This window comes from Mesoplodon densirostris, chromosome 18 (assembly GCF_025265405.1).
Source record: "Mesoplodon densirostris isolate mMesDen1 chromosome 18, mMesDen1 primary haplotype, whole genome shotgun sequence".
Taxonomy (NCBI): domain Eukaryota; kingdom Metazoa; phylum Chordata; class Mammalia; order Artiodactyla; family Ziphiidae; genus Mesoplodon; species Mesoplodon densirostris.
The window spans coordinates 46,885,249-46,912,722 of record NC_082678.1 but is presented as its reverse complement, the minus strand read 5'-3'; the positions used below and the strand labels follow the sequence as shown (position 1 = coordinate 46,912,722).

Genomic DNA, 27,474 nt, shown 5'->3' with positions numbered 1-27,474 from the left:
TTCACCCAGATCGTAGTCCCTGCCTGGCGTGTCTCTTGTGGAATTTTATGTGCATAAAGAAAAGATTTTTGTCCTTGCTCTGGCCACCCTGAGGCCAAGTATATAATACTTACCTCCAGCCCCAAATCCTAAAATCTATTTCTCAGCTTTAAAATCATATACTTGAAGTAATTTTCCTTTAAAACTGAAAAAGCCTTTCTCTATTGAAAAGAAAAAGCCTGTGTTAATTATGCTACTAGAAACGTCTCAGCTGGAGACAGTTTGAGCCTTGAGTACAAAGGCCGCTCATTCCAAGGGTGTTTTCCTTCTCCCTGAAGGCTCCAGAAGCTCATTCTCCTCCAGTCCCAGGATACCCGGCTTAGCTCAGTCCCCTGCACATTCTGGGATGGATCAAGAGTCCCTTAAATTCAGGAGACCCAGTTACAATCAGGGAGATGGTAGAATGCGCAGGCTGGGGCTGGGGACCTTGGCAGAAGACTCCTCTCCCTGCTCCTTGGGCCCCCGCCCCTGCCCTGCCACCATCTCTCCCAGCCAAATCGACCTGCAGTTGGTGAACGCAGAGACTTCACCCAGGATTCAGGGACTCCTGGGACTCCCAGGCTCAGGACTGCTGGCCGTGGGTTTATACAAACTCTTTGCCGAATAACAAAGTCCAGGGTGTTTCCCACTCAAACTGACAACTGCCCCTCGGTTCAGCCACCCGTCCAGCATGAGGGTGCTTTCCTTGTCTCTGCATGTGGAGCCAGGCTCCATCACTCTGCAAAGCCCGCAGCACCAAGTCCAGGACCCAGCCTCCAGCCTCAGACGGACCACATGCACACGAGCTCTGGGTTCTGCTTCTACACGGAAGTTTCTGGAACTTCATCCATTTCGTCAAATGCATTGAGGGTAGTTTTGCTGTTGCTCCTGGAAGAATCTTGGATTTTGTTGAAATCTGCTTTAAAAAAACAAAAAACAAAAAAAAATATTTTACAGAAACAGCATTCTGCAAGTTGTACCTCCAGGTCTCCGTCCACCACCTGCCTTAGAAGTTATTCTAACTCAGGTTAGAAAATGGTAGAGCTGGAAGGAATTAATTCAACCCTCCCATTTTACAGATGGGGAAAATCACGGCCCTCCGACTTGGTGTGCCTGGGGTCACGTGGTCAGAAAGGAGTGGGTGTCACGCTTCCTGATAGCAGCGGTACCTGTCCGTCTCCCGGGCCCCGGATCTTCGTTGAGGAAAGAGACGTGAGTTTTCCATTCAGTCCACTTCACCTCGTTGATCCTGCGGGTGTGATAATCATTCTCACTACTCCCCAGGTGCACCTCATCAAACGCAAACAAGTAGCACAGCGTTTGGGGAGTCCTCCACAGGGATCAGGAGCATTCCTGCCCTATGTGGTCACATCAGTGTTGTTAAGGCTTGAAACCTGCCCAAATCCCCATTTTCCCAGGCCTCCAGGATCAGTCTCCTCCCAGGGTGTGGGACCCAGAAGCTCAGAGAGGTGTAAAGGGGGCATCTTCAGCCAGCAGGGGCTGTGCCTGACTCGGGGAGGCAGCCCACGGAGAAGGAGGGAAGGAAGGAGAGTGGGGCAGGCTCGGGCTGAGAAGATGTGAGGGCGTGAAGTCCAGCTAGGGTTAAGGTTGCACTAAGAGAAGATGGTAAGGGGACTTGCCTGGCAGTCCAATGGTTAAGACTCCTCCTCCCAATGCAGGGGTTTGATCCCCGGTTGGAGAACTAAGGTCCCACATGCTACGGGGTGTGGCCAAACATTTTTTTATAAAAAGAGAGGAAGGTCAGGGTTCAGAACCCAAAAGAGTGGGCAGTGTCTAAGGTACTGAACTGTAACTGGAGAGGATAGTTTGGCTGAAGTTCACATTCACAGAACATCTCTAGAGTGAGGGTGTCAAAATTAGACATATTTATTAGGGAAACTATTATAGTTGAGATGATGGTTCCTGGGGTAGAGCAGGGCGGGGAGGGGTTTCAGTCATAGAAGTAGGTCAAGGTACAATTATGCTCCAAGAAGGTAGTCTGCAGGGCCAGGCAGTCAGACAGGGGGTCGGAAGAGGTAGACCCATCAGATGGTCAGGGCACGTGCAAGTACTTTTTTTTTTTTTCTTTTTTGCGGTATGCGGGCCTCTCACTGCCGTGGCCTCCCCCGCCGCGGAGCACAGGCTCCGGACGCGCAGGCCCATCGGCCATGGCTCACGGGCCCAGCCGCTCCGCGGCACATGGGATCCTCCCAGACCGGGGCACGAACCCGCACCCCCTGCATCGGCAGGCGGACTCTCAACCACTGCGCCACCAGGGAGGCCCGCAAGTACTTTTTTAAAAATCAAAAAGCTTGACATCTGTCAAAAGTAGCTGTCTCACTTTCCATTTGCCTGTGACCGAATGTGCCTCTCAGAAGGACAAAGAGTGCCAGGCTGGCAAATCTCTTCCAAGGCAGACACTGGGCAGGGGGAGGCCATGGAGGCACCTCCAAAAGGGCAGAGTCTCCTCCTTCTCCTTTCTGAGGCTTAGAAAGTCTATCCCAGGGCCAGCGACCCCGAAAGAGCAAATTCCATCTTCTGAGGAGGCAGAACAGACCGTGGTCTGGCAAGCAAACGGCAGCATCATTTCGCTAACGTTCACCAACTCATCTCTCTTCACCCACCCAGAAAGCCTCACCAAAGGGCCCTTCTCCCTTTGTTACCGCAAACACAGTCGGAAATCTTGCTCTGCTACTTTACACAGCTCTCCCATCTGGAATCTGCTCCTCAGCCATTCTGGTAACATTTTCTCGAGCTCCAAGGTCATCCTGGCTCTCTGGGGACATAAACGAGCCTAAGTGCATCTCTCAGGAGCCAGCCCAGGAGCACGGCTCCGTGTGAGCGTGGATGTGCCCACACGCATGCACACACACACATATACACACATGCACACACACCAAACAGCCCACTCCACCTGCATGGAATGCTTAATGCATAGATCCTGAGGATCTGGCTAACCTACAGAATTCAAAAATGAACACCCAGTCAGTTTGGGAAAGGTGTTCAAATTGTTTTAAACATCACACAAACGATGCTTCTGGAAGTACAGAGCTGCCTCACTGAAAATGTTAGGATCCTAGGATCCCACCAGGAAGGGAGGTTCCAGGAGGACATCATGCGGTCCTAGCCCCATGGCAGGCGTAGAGTCCCCTCAGCAATTGTCCTGGCAATAATTTGTCCAATCTCTCCTGAATATTAGCAACAATCCAATTAAGAAAACCCTAATCATTAGTAACTTCCTTGTGTCAAATCAAAGCTTTTTTCCCTGTTGTTGCCCCATATACCTCACTTCTGCCTCTTGGACCACAGAAGGAAGCTGCTCCCCCTTTCACAAGTAGCTCTGCAGATATCTGAAGGCACTGTCACGCTCTTCTTACACCATTTATGTAAGAAGTGTAACATGCCTGGCCACTACCTCTGGATCATCCTGTGGGTTAGTGTCCTCAGTGTGTAAGGCCCATAGCCTGTGAGGGGTATTGGAGGAGAGCAGAACTGTCACCTCTGTTGTCTTATACCTAAGGACATCGTCCTATACCCCCTCCTCTTAATGCAACCTCAGGCCACGCTTCAACATCCACATATCACACCATTGACTGAGCACAGCACACCCATAAGCCTGAGCTCCTCTCACACATGGTATTGTCCAGCCACACTCCCTAGACCTTATACCCCAGAAACCTAGCTTCCTCAAACCTGGCCAAGCACAGGGAGCTTATGCAGATTTCCAGGCCCCACCCCAGATCCACTGGTGCCATGTGCTGAACTGAGTCCCCACGAGGGCTCCCATAGAAAGACTCTGCCAAGGTCACCTGTAGGCGCCAGATGCGCTCACTCTCCTTGGAGATGTTCTCCACAGTCTCCCCCATCAGGGCAATGAGCATATTGAGGAGGAGGACGAAGGTGAGGGTGACATAGGTGATGAGCAGGAACAGGAAGAGGATGGGGTACTTGGAGTTCTGCTGGATGTTCAGGTCACCCAGGCCTATGGTGAGCTTGAAGAGTTCCAGCACCGTGTCGCTGAAGCTGCCATAGGAGCTGCAGTCCTCATTGTCCTTGGAACACTTCTCGATCAGCGAGGCCAGGGCTGGGAAGACATGAGAGGGTGTTCTCTGCAGCCTCTCTGTCTGGTTAGTTAGCCAGTCAGCTCGTGCATGCCTGCATGTACACCTGTGCCCACACACACAGACTGCAGGTCTGCCGCCTCCTTCTCTCCGGCTATTTAAATTACATCTCCAGCCTCAGCTCTTCTGGAAGCTTCATCGGGCTGGTGCTCTGCCTTGACAGAAAGGGCAGAAAGCCCCTTCTGCCTAACAAAGCCCAAACTCTTCTCTCTACCCCACCGTTCAGCCCTTGATCTACCACGGGCTTGCACAGTCGATAATTACAATCTATAATCTGTGTGTCTCTGGCTCCTCAACCAGGCTTTGAGCTCCCAACTTCCTGTAGCTTGGGTTGTCTCCCCCAAGACTGGGAAGTCCTGAGCCTCTTCCTAATGCTCTGTGGCAAGACCTCTGGTCAAGGCCTGGGACTCTTTCTTCTCTTCTTCCCAGCACACTACAGCAGTGGCTCATGACTGAATGAATGGATGGATGGATGAATGAATGAATGATCAAATTAATCAGGGAGGAAATGGATGGATGAATAAACAAACAAGTGAAGGAGCAAATAAATAAGCAAACTGTGACCCAGAAAAGGTACCAGACAGATGGGAACAGCTGCCTAACTTCAAACGCCAATGATAACTAGGGGGAAAAAAAACTGGCTTGGGAAAATAAAATGATATCTCTTTATGCAGAAGTTAGAAATAAAATCAGGTTATGCTGTTCCCTCTGTTGTAAATGGAGAGGTTTTTTTTCTTTTATCGGAGTACAGTTGCTTTACAATATTGTGTTAGTTTATACTGTACAGCAAAGTGAATCAGCTATATGTATACACACATCCCCTCTTTTCTGGATTTCCTTGTCATTTAAGTCACCACAGAGCACTGAGTAGAGTTCCCTGTGCTATACAGTAGGTTCTCATTAGTTATCTATTTTATACATAGTATCAATAATGTATATATGTCAATCCCAGTCTCCCAATTCATCCCATCCCCCCTTTCCCCCTTGGTATCCATACATTTGTTCTCTACATCTGTCTCTATTTCTGCTTTGTAAATAAGATCATCTATACCAATTTCTTCAGATTCCCCATATATGCGTTAATAAACGATATTTGTTTTTCTCTTTCTGACTTACTCCACTCTGTATGACAGTCTCTAGGTGTAAATGGAGAGGTTTTCAAGAGGGGTTTCCCATCCCCGGTCCCAGCAGACCGGAGGCTCTCACAGATATATCTGCAGCGAACTATGACAGTAATGTGATTGCGGGGCCAAAGGAGGTTATCTCAATGCATTACTCTACTCCGACTTTTCAAAGACCATCAATCACAGTTCTGCAGACTTTAGCTTCTCCATTTGTAAAATGGGGCCGAAAACCTGCCAAGCCTACCTGAGGCTGTGAGAGCCGCATGTGATGATGGATGTAAAGGTGGGAGGCATACCACACAGGGTGGTTGGATAAAAGCAACCAGTTCAAACCCTGGAGTCTCTAAGCCTCAGTGCCCTTATGGTCAAGGATGATAATGACTCCCCCTTGGTCAAGATGTCACGAGAAGTAAAGAGATAATGGTTGGGAAATGCTAACCACGGAGAGTGTTCCACCGGTGGCCGATATAATTGTTGCTGAGGCTCCTGTGTGCTTTGTCATGCTGACATCTGTATAAAGTGTTTTACAGATGAGGGAGTTACTATTATTTATAAATCAATTACCTACTCCAAATCCAAGTAAGAACACGATATACACAAACAAGAACTTCAGAACATCGTGCAAAATGACCTACAAAGAAAGAAACGCAATTCAAGGGTAAGGTTTGAGCACATATTCAATATACATTGATTTCCTGCCTGCTTCCCACCCTCTCCTGGGTTCGCACTCTAACCATGCCCTCACTCGGGCCACTCTTCTGCGACCCTCACCAGGTCCTCCTGTTGCTGTCTCCACAGCTCAACGCTGGGCCCACCTCCTCCAGAAAGACTTCTCTTCTGTTCCTGCTCTCTGCCCTCCTCCCTCCTAGAACACAGTCTGTTTCTGTCCCTGCTGATTCAGGCTGCACATGAGCACCTTTCCTCATAGAAACTCACATCTGGAATCCTCACACTTCCTGGGGGCCGCAGTGTGCTGGGCCGAGCTCGCACCGGCTCACAAGAGCTGATTGTCTCACTTTCATGAACTTTCTGAGCTCGTTGTTAAACACAGCCATGACTAAGAATTAAATTGTGTAAACTTATAACTAAATCAATTGCATTAGAAACAAAGATAATAAATGTTCAAAACTCATCACTTTCCAGTGACTTTACTACATTTTTTAATTATCTAGGCTTTTAAGGCTATTTATTTCTCGTAACCATATGGTGGAAACACTATATAATGGTGCATTACTGTGCATCCCTTCCCAATTCTGTATTCAGTGACATCGCATTGGTAGCTGGAAGTCAGCCATGGTGGGAATATTTACACCATGGAAACTGGTAAAAGCTACAAATCAGAGATTGTTGATCATCTAGATCTAGACTTAAGACAACGATGGACAAAATGTTAAGGCAGATTAAACTTTAAAAATGTGTCCTATCTGTAGCTGTTATAGTGGGAATAGCACAAAAACGCTGATGAGATATTCTTCTAGTATTTGAAAAGTATTATCCAATTCAGCAGATAAATGGCTCAGCATCACTGACAAACAAATGCAGTTTCAACACAAGTCTTCATTGTTTCCCTTTCATCTTACTCCTTAAAGCAGAGGAAAATATCAGCATTTATGCTGGCACAACACTCACTTGTCAATTGCAACCACAGGTTGGCAAAGAGATATGAGTTCAACCAAAATCAACAAATTATTCAGTGAGACTCAACTAGCCATGTGGAATTTACGACAAAAGGCACTGAATATTTTATTATTGTTTGTGACTTGTGTGCTGCACATCCTTTATATGGTAAACATATATAATAAACATATCTACGTGTATATATATAACATATTATATATACATATTTTATCTCCTAGAGAGCCTGACCAAAGGCAAAGGGAGACCACGGTATTTGGGAGAAAGAGCAGTGGCCTGTCTCTTGGGCAAGTCTCTTTTCCTCTCCAGACCTCAATTTCCCCATCTGAAAAATGGGCCTTCTCGGAAGGCCCTCCCTGCCCATCTCTGACGCTCGGCAGCCCCAACACACCTTCTGGATCATGACGCTGTACATGCCCATGGACTGGAATCCCCGCGTGTAGTAGAGCATGTTCGCCCAGCCCAGGGCCATGGCCAGCACGAGGCAGGCGAGGTACTCTTTGTAGGCAAACAAGTACAAGAAGACAGACAGTATCACAAGCACAGCTTGGACAAAACTGTTCAGGAGACACAGGAGACAAGGGCCTTACTTACTTCTTGGCATCAGGGCAAAGATGTCCAAATCCTCCAACCTCCCTTAAATCCTGAATGGTTACCCTGGTGGCTGGTGCTGAAGAGACAGATAAGGCTGCCCCAGATCTGCTGGACCACGTCTAAAATCCAGCCTTGCAGATTGCATTGCTAGATGCAAGTCAGCGCTGGTTGCAGTTGACAAGGACTTTTTAAAGATACAGATCCCCAGGGCCCAGGGGATTCTGGTTCAGAAGGTCCAGGGTGCTGCCCAGGAGGTTGTATGTTTTTTAAATCACCCATGTGATTTCTGACCCCCACACAGGTTGGGGTACACCGGGGTAGACTGAGGATGTGGTGAATGATTGCATTTTTAACCAAAATGACAAAAGCTGACATCTATACTCAAAAGTCAATCATAACACAAGTCCCCCCATAACCTATTTTGAGAAATCCTTTAAAAAACTACAATACATGCTATATAATAGGTTTGCTAAAAGGAGATTGTGCAACAATGTGAATATACTTAAGAGTACTGAACTGTACCCTTAAAATGGTTAAGATGGTTTAACTTTTGTGTTACGTGTATTATACCACAATTTGGAATGTTTAAAGTACAATATGGACCAAACATACAAGATCAAAATCTACTCCTAAACAGTGTGTAACACCATCAGTTATGCAGACATCTGGATAGAAACCCTCTCTTGCTTATAACATCAGGTAGTCTCCACGATTACAAAATATCTAACTAGTTAAAGTTAGGACACAGGCAACTTTGATTTTCTTGTGCAGTGAAAAGCAAACGTTTGGGTGAGCAGGGCATTTGGCACTGAAGTGAGGAAGCATGTTTACACGTTCCTCTACACTAAGTAAACAACGAAGAAGCAGAAGAACCGGACATGGCACTGGTGCCTTCTGTCTGTGCCAAAGCCAGTGGCTGTACAAATGGATTTTTCTCTGGAATCGTCACAGTTTCTCCAAGGTGACAGACTCATATGTGACTTGCACCCTGGGCAGTGCTGCACCTGGCCTATTCATTCACTGCAGTATCAGGGGGCCCCACCTGCCCAAAGAGATGAAGAACTTAGCTCATGCTTCTGGAAGGCAGGTACATACTTAATAAAGCTGTTAATAGGTATTTGGAAACATCAGGCCAAGATTCAAGGTCTTATAGAGCCAGCCTCCCAAATGCTCAGAAGAGGGCCTTTGGTGGGGTCTACAGAGCCATGGAGCCTAACTTTCTTCATCTCAAGCTGCAGATCCTTTTCCATTATTTATTTAGAGACAGGGGTTACGTAATCCTCTGCACATGACAGGGGTTACATAATCCTCCTTTTATTTAGAGAGAGGGATTACGTAATCCTCTGCACATGACCTCATCCAGAGAGGCTGCTGAGCTGAGCTTTCTGGCTAGAGCCTACAGTAGTCAACCCTGCACAAGCTTGGGATGAGGCTGACTGGGAAACTGGGCTGGCTTGAGCTTCATGACTGAAGCTCCGCCTGACTCTACGTGACTCACTTCCCTGCTCTGAGCCTCGGTTTTCATGCCTAAAGATGAGACTCTATGATTTCTCAAGTACCTTCCAGCCCTGACCTGCCAGGGTCCAAAACGACAGCCAGGAGGAACTGGCCTAGAATGTCCCTTCATAAAAAATAAACACGCCTTCTCTGTGCTGGCAGCCGCCCAGGGCTCTGTGGCGGCTGCCGCCCAGGGCTCTGTGGCAGGGTGCAGTCAGCTATCCCTGCAACCGGATGGTGGGTACTGTCCTAGCGTTTTGTGGTCCTCTCCATGGGCATCTATGTGCCTCTCTTACCAGAAAGGAGAGGGGAGGCCCCTGGCCATGTGACTTGGCAAAATGACAGGGACAGGGTGACACGGTAGGGTGGCTATTGCTGAGGGACACAGCAGCCATCATACAGGACTTTAGGCTTGCCTGTGAGGTGAAGACCAAAGGGACAGACCTACTTACAAGACAATGTGAAACCAGGCATCCGAGAGGATGGACTGCAGATCTGAGGGTCTCAGCAGGAAGATCGCGATGCCCTGAGGGCGGAAAGGAAAGAAAAGCTGCCCCCTCTTCGTGCCCCTCGCTGGAGGCTCTGGGGAAGGGGGGCGTTTCCCCAGGACTGAGCCTCAGCAATAGGGAAGTATGTGAAGGCCCAGCCAGAGCCCAGGTGAGGGATACGGAAGGGGACTTGTGCCTGGGGGACAGTAGCAAGCCCAGGGTAAGAGTGGATGCTCCCCCGATCTTCTCACATCTCTTACTCTCACCCCCGTAATCACCCCAGAACCCACAAAGCAGCACAACCATACAGTTACCTGCCATTCCCCAAATATGGCCTAGCTTTCCAGCCTCTGAGCCTTTGTTCATGCTGTGCCCCACACCTGTCCTGTAATACCTTCTCCCCAGTGTCCTCATGCCAACCCTCCCCTACCAGAGTAAGTGCCATCTCTGCCTTCAAGGCTTCCTGGCCCCCCTCCCCCACCCCCACCAATAAAAGTCATCTCTCTTCTTCTGAGCACGGGTCTGAGCCCAACATCAGGTCTTTTCACAGTCTATGTTAAAGTCTAGCTATTTGTGTCCATCTGAAATCCCTACCAGACTATGAACTCAAAGAGGGCAGGTTCCCTCCATCCCTATCATCTCCTCCAGAGCCCCACATGGAAGGTGTTCAGAATATACCTGCTGATTCATCGGCTGGATGGATGAATGGGTAGATCGACTGGCACACAGATGGAAAGACGGTTGGATGAAGGACGGAAGGACAGTGGGTAAGGATGAGTGGGTGTTTAAATGGATGAATGAGTGGCTGGGTTGATGAGAGAGGGCAGGTGATTGGATGGGTGGATGGAGAGGCAGGGAAGATGGGACACTGAGTGGCTGGGAGTGTAGATAGCTGGCAGATAGATGGACAGATGGATGGAGGAATGGACAGATAAAGTAGGTAGGATAAGCTTGCTTGTTTATGTAAATCTAAAGGTTAAAAAGGAAATGCCTCCCCAAAGTCTACCAGCAGTAGTAGCAGAGCTTGCTGTCACCCTGCCTGCCTCACAGAGCAGTCCAGGAGGGCTTGGTGACCTACTCACCTCTTTCACAGAAATGCACATGGCCCAGATGAGTACAAACATCCTTCCTAAGAGCTGCAGCCACCCAATCTTGTATGTGATGGACGAGGTGTATGGCAGGGCCTGGGGAGGAAGGGAGAGGAATGGATGGGTGTAGGATGGGGAGTGAGGAAGGCAGGGGTAGCGCCACCTCCGTGGGGACCATGCACATACACGTGCCCAACCCTCAAGCTGGGCCAGAGGCCAGCACGAAGCCAGATCTCTGTACAGGGCCAAAAAGGAACTGCAGCCCCCAGCCCCTGCCTCCCCCGCCCGGAGTGCAAACCCAGAATTCTGCGGTGAGAAGCAAGATCCAATCCATGCTAACAACCCCCTCACACCTCTTGGCATTTATCTGTTCCATCTGTATCCAGACACTCACAGGGCCTCATAACACAGTTAAAGCCAAGACTCCGTGCCTCGTGTAATGGATGGGGAACCGAGACCCAGAGTGCTGGGAATGCTTCTCCAAGTGACTTCCACCTCCTCCCATTTCCTCCCATGGCCCTCACAGCAAAAACACCCAACCAGCTCCAGATTTAGACACGGAGCCTGGGCAGGGCCTGGGGCTCCTAATTCTGCAGCCCTCCCCAGCAGGGGTCAGCCTGGGGCTGAGCACCTGGGGTTGAGCTGAACCAGGCGCTGGCGACGTATTCAGTGTCCAAGACACTGTTGAAGCATGAAAACTGGGGGACCCCACGCACATCTCTTGGCCTCTCTGGGCCTCAGTTTCCCCATATGCACATAGGGCGGCTCCAGGGTCCTGCAGTGCTGACCAACCCATCCCGCACTTCAAGGGGCCCACTTACCTCCTCCCCCCGGGGGTGGTAGTAAGAGATGACGGTCAGGGTGATGTTGTAGAAGAAATAGGAGCAGAAGGACAGGAAGAACATGTACTTGGCAAACTTCTTCCACTTCATATGCAGCAGCGTGTGCAGGGGCTCCAGGGTCAGCATCTCGTGCCGGTTCTGGGGGTAGAACGGCACCAGTCACCATGGAGATGAGAGAGAGGAAGGGACCATTTTCGGAGGGCCCTCATTTCAGAGGAAGCTCTGAGTCAGCACTGCTCCTGGCAGAAGGGGGCAATGAACTGGTTTGGCTGGAAATGTTGGGAGAGGTAGTTACTAGCTCCTGAGGCTCCATTCCAGCGCACCCAGACAGCAACTGAACAACACGGAGCTTGGTGCTTTTGCCAAGAGGATCTGAGGCACGGTAGAGAGGGAGGGCTAGAAGGGAGGCCAGGGCCACGACTGGGGTCTGGCCCCTCCTGGGCCCTCCTTCACTGTGTGACCCTAGGAAAACCCCTGACCCTCTCTGGGCCTCAGCCTCCTCATCAGAAAAACTGATCTCAATCCCTGCCCTACCAGTCAGGCTGCTGTGAGGGCCAGGGAGATCCCGGGCAAGGCAGGCTCTGGGAAGCACAACTCTTGGTAAAATGTGAAAGATGTGTTGCCTCACTTTCCTCCAAGAGCCAAAAACTTCCCACTGCTGATCTTCTCTTTCCTCTTTCAGCCTCACTGACTTCCCAGCTATGCCTCCTCCAGAAAGGCCTCCCTGATTGCTCAAACTGTGTACTCCCTGACCCTTATTTGGGGCCAGGTTTGGGGGAAGAGGGGATTCTAAGTCTGACCATATGGAACCAATAGAAGGAGTTGGGGGGAAACAAGATGGAGAAGGTCTACACCCCCCCAACCCTGCCCAGGATTATGGGGCCAGGAGACCCCCACCACAAGGTCAGCTGGGAACAGGTGGCCCCAGCACCCACCCCAGGCCCCACCCACTAAGGCTAAGGAATTGGGGCTGCAGACATGTCTGGCTAGTAGCAAGGGGTCTTCCCAGGGCCTCCCTGGTCTGGGGCCCAGCCTGCTACCCTCTGACCTTCCCCAGCCCACCCAGGAGACCCACATCGATGTTGGGGTTGTAGACGATGATTTTCAGCACCGAGTTGTCGGTTATGGTGTCCACATTGGTGAGGTCGTAGAGCGAGGATGACACTGGCCCGTAGGCCCAGTCGGTGAACTTCCTGGACAGGCTCCGGAGCCGCTTCTCCTTGATCTCACGGCTGAGGATGTACTTCAGGATCTGGGGACAGGAAGAGTCACAACCATCAGCCGCTGGACGGGGCTCGGGGCGAAGACGGCTGGGCCTGCCCCAGGCAGACAGGGCCTGGGAAGAGGCTCCCACCAGGGATGGATTGAGTCGGGCCGAGTGCCTGTCACTGTGACCCCCGGCCCCCGCTTTATCTGTGGGATGGGCGCAAAGCTCGCTGACCTTCCCGTCACACCAGGCATTGTGAATAACAGAGACAAGAGGCGTGAAGGCCTTTTGCACGCTTCAGAGGGCTGCACGATCAGCTCACAAATCCTTGCACCAGCTGGGGAGTCTGTTCCGGGAAGAATCCAGGAACTGACAATTTCGAGAAATAATTTGTTTGGCCTGGACTTGAGAAACAGCTGGAAGTTTCTCCAGCCTCCCCATCCCACCCTCTGTCAAGACCCTGCCAGTTGAGGCTCACTGCTCAGGCCAGTCAGGGGGTGATGCATGACACCAGCCTTTCAGAGAGGCCCGTGGGACCCACTCTCTAGGTCAGCGAGCTTGCTCTCTGCTACATGTTAGGGTCACTGGGGAACATTTAGAATTCCCACACCACTGACTAACTCAATCCAAATCTCTGGAGGTGGGACTCAGGAATCTGCATCTTGTAAAGCTTCCTGGGTGGTTCCAAAGTGCAGGCAAGATGGAGAGCTCACTAGTTCCCGAAAGCGAGCCCTGGGTACAATAAGATGGGGGCAGAACTTCCTGGGGCACCAACCCAAGGCCCAGGAGGAGGGTCCTAATGGGGAGGACAGTGTCAGAGCCCTGATCTCATGTGACCTAGTGGGGTTCCCATCTCATCTCGCACGGGAGCCTAGTCTCTACAGCCCAGGCAGGGAGCTCCTAGGGATAAGGCAGGTCTCCCCTTTCTGCGCCCCAGGCTACAAGAGCCCGAGGACATGGTCTGTGTCTCAAGTATGACTGCACCCTCTGCTCCCAGCATAGTGGCCAACTTGGGCAGCATCCGGAAAAGTTTCCAAAGAACACTGAATGAAGGAGAGAAGGGGCCAGGAAGGGTGCAGGCAACTTCCCAAGACTGGCAAGAGGTGGTGGGTGTGGGTGGAGGGACACATTATCCTCTAGGGAACCAGGGGTCAGGGGGCCATGCTCCATGCAGGAAGCTTCATCCCTGGGCCCTCCCCAGGGACAAACACATGGCACAGTGGTCCTTGGAGAAAGTTCTGACTTGTGACCACAGTCTGACTCTCCTCAAAGCCCCCAGGAAGCTGTGTCCTTGGGGTGGGCAGGAGATGGGGGAGGCAGGCACACAATTCCTCCTCTGTCAAAGCTGTTCTGCATCCCTTCCTCCTCCCACAAGAGAATGAAAAGGTCCCTTGTGGGCACCAGCCCTGAGCACTGGGACGGGACCCAAGGCCCTCGGGGCACCACCTCCCTCATCAGTTGCCCTGAGGTTGGCACAGCTGTGATGGCTCCACAGTCCCCACCCTACCCAGTGCCCTCCTGCAGCCTCCCAGTAGCCATGGTCCCCTCCCAGGGCTCAAGATGTGGACGCTCAGGGGCAGTTTTGCCATGATGAGTCCCGACCTTGAAACCAGACCAAGCCGTGGCTCCCACCACAGATAGAGATGGGAGCCCACCCCAGCTGAGTCTTCACCAAGCTCCCAGTGAACTTGAGTTCCTCGGCCACATCACAAGGGCACAAAGAGCCACGAGCAGCCACATACTCTGCTGGGGACTTGGCTCAATGTTTCAACCTGACAGACAGGCTGGGGTCTCTCCAGTGTCAGGGAGCAGCAGCCAACTGGCTCTGGATCCAGAGCAGACATTCGGGGACTCCCGTCCTCATAAGAGGCTGAAGGCCCCCAGGGTCAGACACTCAGCCTCCGCTTGGGTGCCCTCACCACGCAGGAATCCTCGGCCACAAAGCAGGAGTCACCGCAGCCTTAAGACTCCTCCACTCTGGCCCCGGCAAGGGGGTCCCAGGGCAGGAGACAGAAACACAGAATGTTAGGGTCTGAAGTCCAGAGGGTGCGCCCACGTGCTGCCTGTCTGTGGTCCGTGCAGTTGGCCACTCAGAAGGGCCCCTGGGGAGCGGGCCTCGCGCCCTCCCGCCTGCCCCCAGGCCTCACCCACCTCAGCCTTGCCCATCTTGGCGGCCAGCTGCAGCGGCGTGAGGCCGTCATTGTTGCGCACGGTCTCCAGCTCCCAGTTGCCACTCTTCAGCAGGATCATGTCGTACATGTGCTTGACAAAGTCATTCTGCGTCTTGAAGTCCTCAGCCACCGTCACCAGAGCATGGAGGATATTGTTTCCCCGTGAGTCCTGCGAGGTGATGTCCGTCTGCTCGTTGTCCATCAGCAGCTGCACGATCTCGGGTTGGTTGGTGCAGGCTGCCAGGGCCAGGGGTGTCTCGCCTGGGGGAGGGGGAGCACAGGGGCTCGGTTCTCTCCTGGACCAGAGTGGTGATTCCCCAAGTTCTAGGAATGGGGCTTATCCTGCCCATCTCAGCAGGAGTGGGAGACTGAAGGTGGATCATTGCAACAAACTCCTAACCGGTCTCCCTGCTACTACCCTGGCCCTCCAACACTATCCTCAACACAGAAGCCAGACTGATCCTATTAATACATAAGGCTCACCTCACCGAGAACAAAAGCTCAAATTCCAGTGACAGCCTACAAGGCCCTACATCTTCTGACATCATCTCCTCCTCTCCCCCTCACTCACTCCCCTCCAGCCACAATGGCCTTCTTCCTTTGCATGGGCTGTTCCCTCTTCCAGTAGTGCTGTTCCTTAGATACCTGCATCACTCCCTACCTCACCACCTGTGAGTCTTTGCTCTAATGTGTCACCTTTTCAATGAATCATTCACCCTAACTGCCCTTTTAAAATTGAAACCCAGCTCCTTCCTGTCCCAGAATTCCTGATCTCCTTCGCCTGCTTTACTACTTTTTTTTAAGCTGTCGTTTTTTTTTTTTAACTTATTTATGTTTTAATTTTATTTATTTTATTTTTGGCTGCTTTGGGTCTTCGTTGCCACGCACGGGCTTTCTCTAGTTGCCGTGAACCAGGGCTACTCTTCATTGCCGTGCGTGAGCTTCTCATTGCGGTGGCTTCTCTTGTTGCGGAGCATGGGCTCTAGGCGCGCGGGCTTCAGTAGTTGTGGCACACGGGCTCAGCAGTTGTGGCTCGCGGGCTCTAGAGCGCAGGCTTAGTAGTTGTGGCACACAGGCTTAGTTGCTCCATGGCATGTGGGATCTTCCCAGACCAGGGATTGAACCCGTGTCCCCTTTATTGGCAGGCAGATTCTTAACCACTGCACCACCAGGAAAGTCCCCCCTGCTTTACTTTTTATTTTTCAATAGCACTTGTTATTTTCTAACATATTACATAACATTCTTATTTGTTATATCCATTATTGATGGTCTCTCTCCCATCTAGAATGCAAGTTCCATGAGGGTAGAGATCTTGGTTTTGTTCACAGATATATTTCAAATACCTAGAACGATGCCTGGTATATATAGTAAACAATCAATGTTAGTTGAGAAAAGAGAAGGCAAGTGACTCGCACTTGGTCACACAGCAAACCGGGGACAGAACCAGGGCTGGACACCAGGTCCCCTGCTGCTTCCCCCCCAATCTCCATCCTGTCACCTCTCTTCATCCCACCCAACCAATGTTTCCCAGCCAGGTCTGACTGGACAAGACCCTGTCCTCAAGGCCACCCAGACCCATCTAGTCCTGCTGACTGAAAAACCATCCAGAAGAGAACACAGGTCAGTGGCCATCAGTCAGGGCCTGGGCAAGGAGGAGGAGTTAACTACAAAGTTGTACCAGGCAATTTTTTGGTGTGATGGAGCTGTTTGTCCCCTGTCCTGATCACAGGGATGGTTATACAACTGTACGCATTTGTGGAAATGAACAGAAGTGTACATTAAAATGGGTGAACTTCACTGTATCTAAATTACACATTAAAAAAAATGTTTTTTCACCCGGGATGGCCTAACACCGATTGCTTTTGGACCCCCTAAAGTGTCAGTCAGGGAACTTTTGTCCTCTTACTTTTGACTCCTGTTTGCAGCCCTGAGAGGCACTGTACACAGGGGAGAGAGGCCAGAGCTGGCAGGCAGCATGCCTACATCCGTTCCTTACTACACTGGGGCAAGTCATTTCCCGTCTCAGAACCTGTCTGCTCCTTGTAAACTAGGGCTCTCTCCTTGCTCTCCCTCCCAGGTCTATGCTCCCTACCGGGGGCTGCTCAGGTGAATGTCTGCGTGTCCTCTAACACCACCAGGTGACACTCCCTGAATGCAGGCTCCCCATCCTCCCAAGTGCCGGTCTCCAGCCTGGCGGTCCTGTTCAGGTGGATCTGTCCCTGCCGCCACCCTGGTCCCTGCTGTGTCCTCCAGGGCCTCGGACACAACTGAGCCAGCGGAGATTGGCAGTGGGGTCTCCCCTGCCTGCTAGCGTTTCTACGGGCAGAAGCCCCGCCTCGCCCTCCGCTCCTCTCGCCCCCGGACCCCAACCCGGGGCGGCGGCACCCACCGAAGTAGAAGCCTTCGTGCTGGTACTTGGGGTTGAAGAAGACGCCCTTGGCGTGGGCGTTGACGTCGGCGCCTGCCTCGATGAGCAACGCGGCGATGTCTCCCTGCCGCCGCTCGATGGCGATGTTCAGTGCCGTCTGCCCTGCGGACAGGACAGGGGTGGGCGGTTGCGCTCAGCGGCTGGGACCGGGGGTGACACACCCTCTTTGGCCTGTTCCCCTCTCTGGCCTCTGTACCCTCCACTGAACCGTGGAGAAATACTAGCTGCCTGCCTGGTCTGTGTCGCCCAGCTTCAATCTTTGCTTCACTCATTTTTGCGTGGAAGCAAGGATTATTCGTGGAGCAACTGCTCTGTGCCCCACAGCCAGGCAATGCGGACACAGCAGGACATGGGATGCCGTTTTGATGCTTGTCCTCAGGAAGCTCACAGTCTCCCTGCGAATTGAGCGTTATGATACGGGGAGGTGCAGGGTCTGTGATATCCAGAGGAGCTCTTAACACAGCCTGAGGGGGGCCTCCCAGAGTGGCCTCTAAACTGGGACCGGATAAGTTTAGCCAGGCTGGATGGGGCTGGCTCAAGGCCTCATAAGCCAGGTTAAGAGGTTAGAACTTTATCCCAAAGGGTATGGGAAGGCACAGGAGGCATTGAAGCAGGGAAGTGACATGATCAGAGTTTTGGGTTTTGTACGTGTGTATTTTCAAAGCACTCTGGCTGCAAAATTGGAGGATGAGTTAGAAGGAGCCCAGACTTGTGAGGAGCTGTCCATCCAATGGACCCAAAGATCCTTGGGAGAAAGAGTCCTCAGGATGGTCTGTTGGGGATGAGGGAGAAGGGCTGTCTCGGGTAAGGTCCAGGCATCTGGCCTGGGTGCTGGGTGGATGATACTCTGGTGACTGAGAAACAGAACAGGGGAGAAGCAGCACGGAGGGGGTGGGGGAGGGACACAGACAGGGTTGGTGGAGCCTACAGAACCTCCAGACAGAAGGGACCCGAAGGCTGGGGGTGCGGGGGCCGGGTGTCTCAGAACATTACTCCAGGAACAGCATTTTCCAAAGAGCTGCCAACATGCCATACATAAAAACAAAGTCCTGGTGGATCAAAGAACTAAGCATTTTTTAAAATTGGAAAAGTGTTAATAACTAGCCTTTTTGGAGAGAAAACCCTCTTAAGTAAAATCCAACATCCTGAAGCCATAAAGAAAGAACTGACATATTTGCTTCCATAAAAATTTTAAATTTCTGTATTTCAAAAGACATCTTAAAGAAAGTTCAAAGACAAGTGGTAGGCTGGGGGAAATATCTGAGACGTATAAAAGAGGCAACGTGCTCTTAAAAGTCCATAAGGGATTAAGACCTCCTACAAATCAATAAAAAGACAAACAACCTAAAAGAAAACTGAGAAACTATTCTTAACAAGCACCTCACAGAGAAGAAAATACACACAGACAATACAGGACATGAAAGATGTTTGGAATCGCTGGTAATTGGGAGGATGAAAATTTGAACCTAATGAGTTCATACTTTTCACCCACCAGACTGGCAAAAACAAATAATCATAATGGTAATAAATAAGTACAAATAAAATTACTTTCTCCCACGAGAAAAGTTAAGGGCCCAAGCCAGACTCCCACCTGCAAAAAGCTGAGAGGTTTATCACCCTCAGCGTATCAATAAGATGGCATCCAGTTATTCTTGGGCCAATCATTTTTGACACAAGCATGTCCTAAGATCCTAGTGGGATGTTTACTGACTCCAAAAACTCAAAGACACACCTTACTGGTTATTCACAACAGACTTCCTGAGCAGGGAAACGCTATCCTGAGTTTGGTCTCCCTGCCGTCTCTCCAGTCCACCTAAGAGAGAAGCCACAAAACTGAGTCCCGGGCCTCCCTGGTGGCGCAAGTGGTTGAGAGTCCGCCTGCCGATGCAGGGGATACGGGTTCGTGCCCCGGTCTGGGAGGATCCCATATGCCGCGGAGCGGCTGGGCCCGTGAGCCATGGCCGCTGAGCCTGTGCGTCCGGAGCCTGCGCGTCCGGAGCCTGTGCTCCGCAACGGGGGAGGCCACAACAGTGAGAGGCCCGCATACCGCAAAAAAAAAAAAACTGAGTCCCAAATGGGGCCGTTAATAATGAGGAGGATAATGGCGATACTAATAGTTACTAATGTGTTGGCCCTGCCCAGCTCTCCAGCCTTCCTGCCATCACTCAGCCCTGTCAAGCTCAGTCCCATCTCAGACTTTCGCCCTTGCTTTGTTCTGGATCCTTCTCATCGTGCTGGCTTCGGGTCAAAGGCCACCTCTCTGACCATCCACACTGAAGTTGCCCGTCCCCAATTACTTCTGATGACATTATCTTTTTTTTTTTTTGTAATTTTCTTTTCATCAATTTTTAAATTGCCTTATTTAGAAGAGCAGCCTTCATCTGTCTTGTTCACTCCTGTGTTCTGGGGCCAAAAACACTGCCTGGCACACAGCCAGCGGTCAAGATCGTTTGCAGAATGAAGGAAGGTGCCGGGCACCACACTAAGTGCTTTGGGTTTCCACGACAGCAGTGCCTGTGCCCCACCACCGCCAGAAATCGCTGTCTGCACAGCCCCTCCCGCAGGCGGGTACCTTCGTAGGCCTCCTCCGTGTATTTGGCGTTGATGAACCTGTCTAGGATGTTGTTTTCCTCAGCGAAGGCGAGCAGGATCCTCACGATCTCCTTGGTGCTGGGGTTGATGTTTAACAAGGCCTTCATCAGGCAGGTCTTCCCCATGTCCAAGGCCGTCAGCTTGCGCATGAGGAAGTCTGCAGGCAGGGTCGCAGGATGGAGCCGCTGCACAGGGGGGCCCCGGCTGCCCTTGGCCCTCCGGGCCCGGAGGAAGGGAGGCCGGGGTGTGGCGGCTGCAGCCGCAGACCTCAAGAACCTGCCGCAGGCTCTCCACGGAGCTCCCTGCCCTGAGCTCCCCGCTCCCCTCTGCCCTGTCCAGCTCTTCCTCCTCCCGCCTCCTTGCTGGCTCCTCCCCCTCGGTGAGCTGCCCAGAGCCTTATCAGAGACCTTTTGCTCTTTGCCTTCTGCACCGTCTCCCTGGTAGGGGGACAATCCCACCCATGGCCTGGCTTCCCAGTGTCCAGCTCAGAAATCTCCAGGCCACCACCCCACACCCTAGTTTCCTACAAATAGACTTCACCCGCTTCCATTTAACTTGCTACTCTCCTAGTCCCCAAGACAGCTCAGGCCCCACCAGCCACCAAGTCTCCCAAGTCCAAATGGCACCACCCTGGACTCACTCCTCACGTCCTAGAGTCCTGCCAGTGCCTCTCCCAGAAGGGCTGTTCCCCCTTCCTCGGCCCGGCCGCTGGAGTCCCAACTCTGCCTGAACAGCGGCCTTCTCCAGCTTTACCCCCATCCTCCACCGTCACCTGTCTAAGCCCTTCCGTGGCTCCCCATTGCCCTCAGAATCAGGTTCGAAGTTGCCAGCCCAGCAGTTAGGGCTGGAGGGCGAGGTGGGAGGGCAGTGGGTAGGTGGACAGCAGGAGCCAAGCAGGACCCCCAGCCCTGCACCCTCTGCCAGGGCCAGCCACTGACCAGGCACATCCAGGCTGTTGCGCTGCTCACAAAGCTCCTGCAGCTCCATCAGCAGCTCCAGCAGCTGTCCCACGCAGCCCTCCGACACAGCCACAAAGATGCGCTTCTTCAGCCGCTTCTTTTTGTGCCTCTGCTTTTGCTTGGCCAGGTTTGCACTGAGGCCAGAAAATGTTTCCAACTCACCACACATGCACCACTGTCTCCTGTTACCCCTCCAAAGCCGCTGTGCCTACAGGGGGCTCGGCGCCATCCCCCACCGTCTGCACATGCCTGTCACAGTGCCTGAAATCCCCTCCTTTAGTGCTGGGGGGTGGGCGGAGGTGCTGGGATTCATGTTGCCCTGTGCTGCTCCGCTTCTAATCCAAATGCAAGCACATTTTATCAAACTGTATCTTTGGATCCACATAGTAATGATCAGGAAAGATACATGCCTAACTGTTCATCCTGATTACCTCGAAAGAATGAGATCAGAGGAAGGGAAATTTCACTTTCATATTTTGTGTTGTTTGAATATTTTTCATATCTCTCTCCCCACCCCTACACTCCAAATAGGCAGCCATGGTAATGCGTGATGTGTATCCTTTTGTTTGTATGTGTTCTTGCAAAAGGCACATTGATATTTGATGGCTACATGCATGTATGGTTTTTTTTAAGTCTTTATTGAATTTGTTACAACATTCCTTCTGTTTTATGTTTTGGTTTTTTGGCTGCGAGGCGTGTGGGATCTTAGCTCCCTACCGAGGATGGAACCAGCACCCCTGTATTGGGAGGCAAAGTCTTAACCACTGGACCGCCAGGGAAGTCCCCTACATGCATGTACTTTTAATTTATGTATATGGCATTGCATTAAGTTCTCATCCTGCTGCACACTGTTGTCCGAATGTTTTATAATGAATGGGTATTACTTTTATAAAATGTAATACTCCCTTCTCCCCCAAAATGACCTACATGCCATAGCTATGGGCCCAGACATTTGCGCCCCAGGATTGGCAGCCTCTTTCTCTTTCCTGCAGGGTCCTGTTGCCTGTCCCTCTGGCACCTGCCTGGTGGGCACGGTGGGAGGAGGGGAAGGGCCAGGCTCACCTGGGACTGTTGGGATTCAATGGGGTCTCTGTCACGACATCCTGAGGAGATTGTGGGGAGTCCATGTCATCACAGCTGCCGGGGAGGTTGGTGGGGGAATGGGGAGGACAGAGAGAGGGACAAGTTTTTAAATGGACAATGGTAGTATGCCACAAACAGGCCTGGCTGTGTGGCCCAGGGCGAGTCACTGCCCGCCCGCGAGAGCTGAGGGCTCGGCCAGGGCAGGGGTGGGGGGCTGGCGGGCTGGCGGGTCGCAGTACTCACCACTGCCGGATGTTGGAGTCCATGGGCTTGGAGAAGATGAGGGGAGAGGTCTTGGCGACAGTGGGGCTGGGCTCGAACCCTTCTATCTCCAGGAAGAAGTGTGCACTGGGGAGACACCCGAGCAAGGCCATTAGAGCTGGGACAGGGCCTGTCCACCCGTGGCTCCTGCAACCCCACTGTCGAGGGTGCCCTCCTCACGGAGTGCTCACTCTCAGTCAGGCCCAGGCAAGCCTGGAAGGCTCAGAGCTAGTCCAGAAATGGGGCGTACATGGCGTGAGGGCAAGGCTCACGGACACCTTGGCCCCCCCACCTGCCTGTCTCCTGCCTATCAAGAGGAACCTTCTGACTTGACCTAAAATCAAATCATTCTTCCAAAAGAGAAGACAAAGGGAGGAGCAAACCCCTAGCTGGTAGCCCGAGGCCTGGGTTCTAGTCTGCCTCTGCCTCTGCCTCTCCTCTTGTGTGACCCCAGGAGGTCACTGGCCTTCTCTGGACCAAGTGTCCTCACCCGGATGGAAAACGGTTGGGCTAGATGATCCTTAAGACCTGGACTCTGGAGCCAGTGCTGCTCCAGTACCGTCTACTTAGGGACTGTCCAGCTGAAATGGGCATCAGAGGTCATCTTGTGAGATCACCTTTCCCTGCACCCCTGCAGTACCCCAGAACTGCCACCCCAAAGTTGTCACCACACCACTATGGCAGCTCTGACCCAGCGACTAACAAACACATCTGCTAGCAAAACATCCTGGTTGAGATTTGCTGACTATCTCCAGGCACAGCCCAACTCCCACACCTGCAGGTGTTTCCCCAGGACAATTGGTCCAGCTCCTGCCCTGACCTCCATCCCACCCTACTTATCTGGGTTCAGTAGTGCATTTACTCAACAAATATTTACTGAGCATGTACAATATGCCAAGCACTATTCTAGAAGCTGCGGATACAGTGGTAAACAAGTAAACAAAAATTCCTCCCCTCACAAAGCTCTTGTTCCAGCGGGTTAGTAAGAACTGGCCCCAAGGATCAGACCAGATTATAGCACAGTGAGGCCATTGCGTTTCTGGCTCTAGACCAGGGGTCCCAAACCCCTGGGATCTAATGCCCGATGATCTGAGGTGTAGCTGATGTAATAATAATAGAAATAAAGTGCACAATAAATGTAATGCGCTTGAATCATCCCGAAACCATCCTCCCCCCGGTCCTTGGAAAAAGTGTCTTCCACAAAAACAGTCCCTGGTGGCAAAAATGTTGGGGATCGCTGCTCTAGGCAATAACACACTGTCCTTTGGCTGTAAGTTCTTCAACAGCAGAAACTACAATTGCATCGTCCTAATTCTCTAGAACCCAACATTTGTCGTGACACTCAGAAGACCTAACAATGGATGAGTGTAAGGATGGATAGGTGAAAGATAAATGAGTGGAAAAAAGAATGGCTGGTTGGACAGATGAGTGGATGGATGAATAGATAGGTAGATGATGGATGGTTGGAAGGATGGATGGATGGATGACTGTCTATTGGTCTCTCCATCTATCCACCTATCTACCCACCCACGTATTCATTCCTCAGACAGTCATCCATCCATCCATCCATCCATCCATCCTTCCTGTTGAGGGATGCATCCTCCCTTAAACTGTAAAGGTTGGGAGGTTGCACCCCTCAACAGGAAGATGAGGGCTGTGACTGAGGAAGGAGGACTTCAGTGGCTGGGAAGGTGGATGGTGAGAGCTGAGCTGGAAAGGACCCAGCTGTACGTAAGGACCTAACTCCTGGGACAGGGAGCTGCTAGACCACGAGGGCCTGTCCCATGCCTGCCCTACTTGCCACTGCATGTGCCATATCTCATCCACCAGCATGAGCAGACAGCAAGGTCTTGGCCAGGTGACATCCTGGCTCCTGACTTGCAGCAGGTGCTGTTTGTTTATTCCTACTTTGACCCAGCCAGAAAGGCACCACCACCTAGGTGTTGTTAACTCAAATGCGCAGACAGACAGCTCTGTACGATTCCTCCTGCATTTCTATTCCTTTGGAGGCAGAGAACTATCCCCAGGTAGACTCAGGCCTGGGGAGGAGCTTATCTCTCCTACTTTGTCCAAAGAAAAGCCCAAGTGCTCTGAGCTTCAAGGCCAGTGCCTCTGCAGCCTTCATGGCCTGTGTCTGCGTCCCTGGGCAATGTGACGCCCAGGGGGAGGTAACCATAGCAGCCACTCACAGGGAGGGGCATGATGCTTCAGAAAAAGCTCGAGGTCCAAAAATTTCTCCCCAATCTAGATTTCTTGGTGCCTTCAATTCCCCCATTAGTACATATTTCCTTAGTGGTCAGAACTGCCTTCTGACATATATTTTCTTTTCTTTTTCTTTCTAAACCCGAGTCCTATACTCCGTTCTGAGGGAGTTGCCCAAACCTTTGGGGTCTGGGGAGAAGTAGGCACATGAGGTCCCTCAAAGAGCCTTGGGAAGGAGAAGGGACCACCGATTCATGAGACAAAGGTCACACCTCACACCAGGCCCTTAGGTGGGCGGGGGCCATTGGCAGAGCTGACCCTGGAAGTAAGTTCATGAACCAGGATGGGCTCAGAAGGGCAGCCCGACTGCAGGAAGAATCTGGGATTTTCCTGCAACTCTGTCCTCAGTCCTTCTCGGGGAAAGTGAGAGGGGAGGGAAGGGGGAAAGGAAGCAGGAGGGAGGTGTTGGTGGCTTAGATCCAAGATATCTCTGCTCCTACCCAGACAAGCCCTCCCAGACCCAGGCTTCCCACATGGGCCCGCGACGCCTGTCTGATCTCCACATCCACCCAGTTTTCTCTCCTGCGCTCCGGGATGGAGCTTCCACCTGAATGAGCCTTTGGCACCTCTCAGCCCACATGTCACACCTGAACTTGTTCCTGCTCCTCTGAAGTGCTCATGTCAGAGGTGGCCCCATCACCCCTCCAGGTCCCCCCACCGGAAGAGGGGATGTCTCTCGGCCCCCCTTCTCCCTCCCGTCCCAGAGTTGATCTGGCAGACTCCACGATCCTAGTACTTCTCTGATCTGTGCCTGCTTCTCCATCCCTCACCACCAGGCTCACCACCTATCACCTGGGCAGTAGTCGCAACAGACTCCCCTCCAATCCATCACCCACACAGGTCACCCAGAGTATCCTTTCTAAAATGCAAATCTTGCCATGCCCTCCCTCTCACACAAAATCCCTCCATGGCTCCCCACTACCCCCAATTGTCCAATGTCCTTAACTGACTGCCAAGACCCAGCCCCGGTGGGACTTATCCCCCCAAAGACACCCTCACCCACCCGGCACTTTAGTCGCATGGGATTCCTCACGGGTTCCTGCCCCAAGCCTCTGCGCTCTCCCTTCCTGTCCACCTGCCACCATCCACTGTAACAGCAGCCCCTCAACGACATGCCCACAGGATCAGAACGACCTGCCCCTCCTCAGGCCTGGCCCCGCCGAGTTCACGCTCTCTCCAGGCCACTCCCCACATTCTCCCTGGGGCCCCCTCACCATCCAGACTGTGAACAGGGGCAGGTGTTCTTTCCCAGCCTGGGCCCAGCCCCCTGCCTCGTGCACAAAAGGCCTCAGCAATTACTACTCAAATCAAGTGGTGGGGGGAGGGGGCGCTTCCCTGGTGGCGCAGTGGTTGGGAGTCCGCCTGCCAACGCAGGGGACACGGGTTCGTGCCCCGGTCCGGGAGGATCCCACATGCCGCGGAGCGGCTGGGCCCGTGAGCCGTGGCCGCTGAGCCTGCGCGTCCGGAGCCTGTGCTCCGCAAGGGGAGAGGCCACAACAGTGAGAGGCCCACATACCGCAAAAAAAAAAAAAAAAAAAAAAAAGAGAGAGAAGGGAAAGCACCAGTGTCACCTCGGCCCAAGGAGGGCCCTGGGACAGGGGCCGAAGAGACAGGGCAAATGGGCCAACCTAGACCCGGCGACCCACCCGGGTCCACGGGAAGCGCCGCGGGGTTGAAGGAGGGGCATTCAGGCTTGAGGGCCACCGAATCGGCTCAGGCGGGGACTGCAGTGGGGGCAGCTCAGGGGCCAGCTGTGACCCCGGAGAAGTACTTTCTCTGCTCCCGCCACCTCCGTGTCCTCAACTGCGAAGTGGTCATAACCGTCCCAGCCTATGCAGTTCCCAGGGGCCCTGGGGCGTGACAATGACGACGCCAACAAAGTTCAAGGTAACAAAACACTATCAGCGCCAACATGCGCCGTGCCGAGCACGTTGTTGGCACGATTGCAATTTACTGTTACTCTATGGGCTGGTGCCGTGGCTGGTGTCCCCCTTACACAGGCAGGGTTGGAGAGCCTGAATTACCTGGCTAAGCACCCAGTGGATATGAAAGCCCCCAGTGGACTTGAAAAATGTATGCTGTAGGGGGCTCCCTGCTACCTGGAATTTCCACCCACCTTTCTGCTCCTTATCTCAAGGATGGCTCCAGCAACTCCCCACCTCCCCCAGGAGCCTTTCTGAATGTTTCTGCCTTGGTGCCCCTGGGCCCCCAGGGAGGCCTCCCTTGATTATTCCAGTCATACTAACCTCCCGAGCTCAGCCCCAGAGTATGCAGTGCTGCGCCCCCTACACCCCCCATTATACCTGGCTGGGCACCAGGCCACCCCAGATGAGACTGAGATTCTCAGGTCCGCCCCAGGCAAGGGGTCCCTGAAGGTGGGTGCCAGGCTCCTCCTGTGCCCCTCACAGCGCAGCACCCAAGCCTGAACCTGCCGGTCCTACCTCTTCTTGGTGGGGGTGATCTCTGCCGGCCTCTTCTCCTGCGGGATGGCAGCGTTCCCACTGGGGATAGTGGCTATTCTGCCCACGAGAGGCACCATCTCCTTCGGGTGGGCATCCATGGCTGGAACACAACCACAGCACAGATGCTCAGGCTGAAGGGACAGAAAGGAGCTTCAGACCCCCATGTAACACCACATGGCTCCTGCTCATACCCCCCGGGATGGGGAGCTCACTCTGCCTTCCCAGGCCACCACCCTTTCTCAGGGACAGGGAGACTGTCCCCACAGCTTCCCCTGCTCCCTGCTTCAGCACCCCTGCTCCTATGGGTCCTAGGAGAGCCCAGCAGAGCTTCCAGGTAGAGATCACCATGCCCTTGACCTCTCTCCAGACATCCTCTCCAGCCCCACCAACCTCCAGGTGGATTCCTGAGAATTAGCTCTGCTTTTTCAACGTCCTTCTCAGGTTTTGTGTTTAGAATTCTCCTCGACAGAGCAGGACTGTCACCCCCTGTCCTCTAGACACTATGCTCCTAGTAACAGAGCCTCAGGCCGCCCCGGTTTTTAAATTTCTCACCCCGCTGGTGCTCTCTGCCACTAACACACTGATCATCTTTCTCCCCCACCCAAAGCTGAGTGTAAACCAGCCATGTGGCTCTCTGTCCCC

At 52.5% G+C, this 27,474-nt stretch overlaps 1 protein-coding gene across 2 annotated transcripts; it reads right to left on the bottom strand.

Annotated features, from left to right (window-relative positions):
• Nucleotides 1–839: 839 nt before the first annotated feature.
• TRPV3 (transient receptor potential cation channel subfamily V member 3) lies at nucleotides 840–26,930 on the bottom strand. Of its 2 annotated transcripts, none has more exons than XM_060081235.1 (17): nucleotides 26,812–26,930; nucleotides 22,091–22,195; nucleotides 21,827–21,913; nucleotides 20,744–20,898; nucleotides 19,786–19,962; nucleotides 17,175–17,315; nucleotides 14,766–15,046; nucleotides 12,483–12,659; nucleotides 11,387–11,545; nucleotides 10,560–10,661; nucleotides 9,442–9,515; nucleotides 7,290–7,455; nucleotides 5,828–5,894; nucleotides 3,828–4,102; nucleotides 2,682–2,794; nucleotides 1,188–1,267; nucleotides 840–937 (listed from the first exon to the last, which is right to left on the bottom strand). In XM_060081235.1, exons 1-17 carry the CDS (start codon nucleotides 26,928–26,930, stop codon nucleotides 840–842), a joined length of 2,376 nt encoding a protein of 791 aa, XP_059937218.1. The 2 variants fall into 2 exon arrangements, with proteins under 2 accessions (XP_059937218.1, XP_059937219.1); XM_060081236.1 differs by having other exon boundaries at nucleotides 840–934.
• Nucleotides 26,931–27,474: the final 544 nt, after the last annotated feature.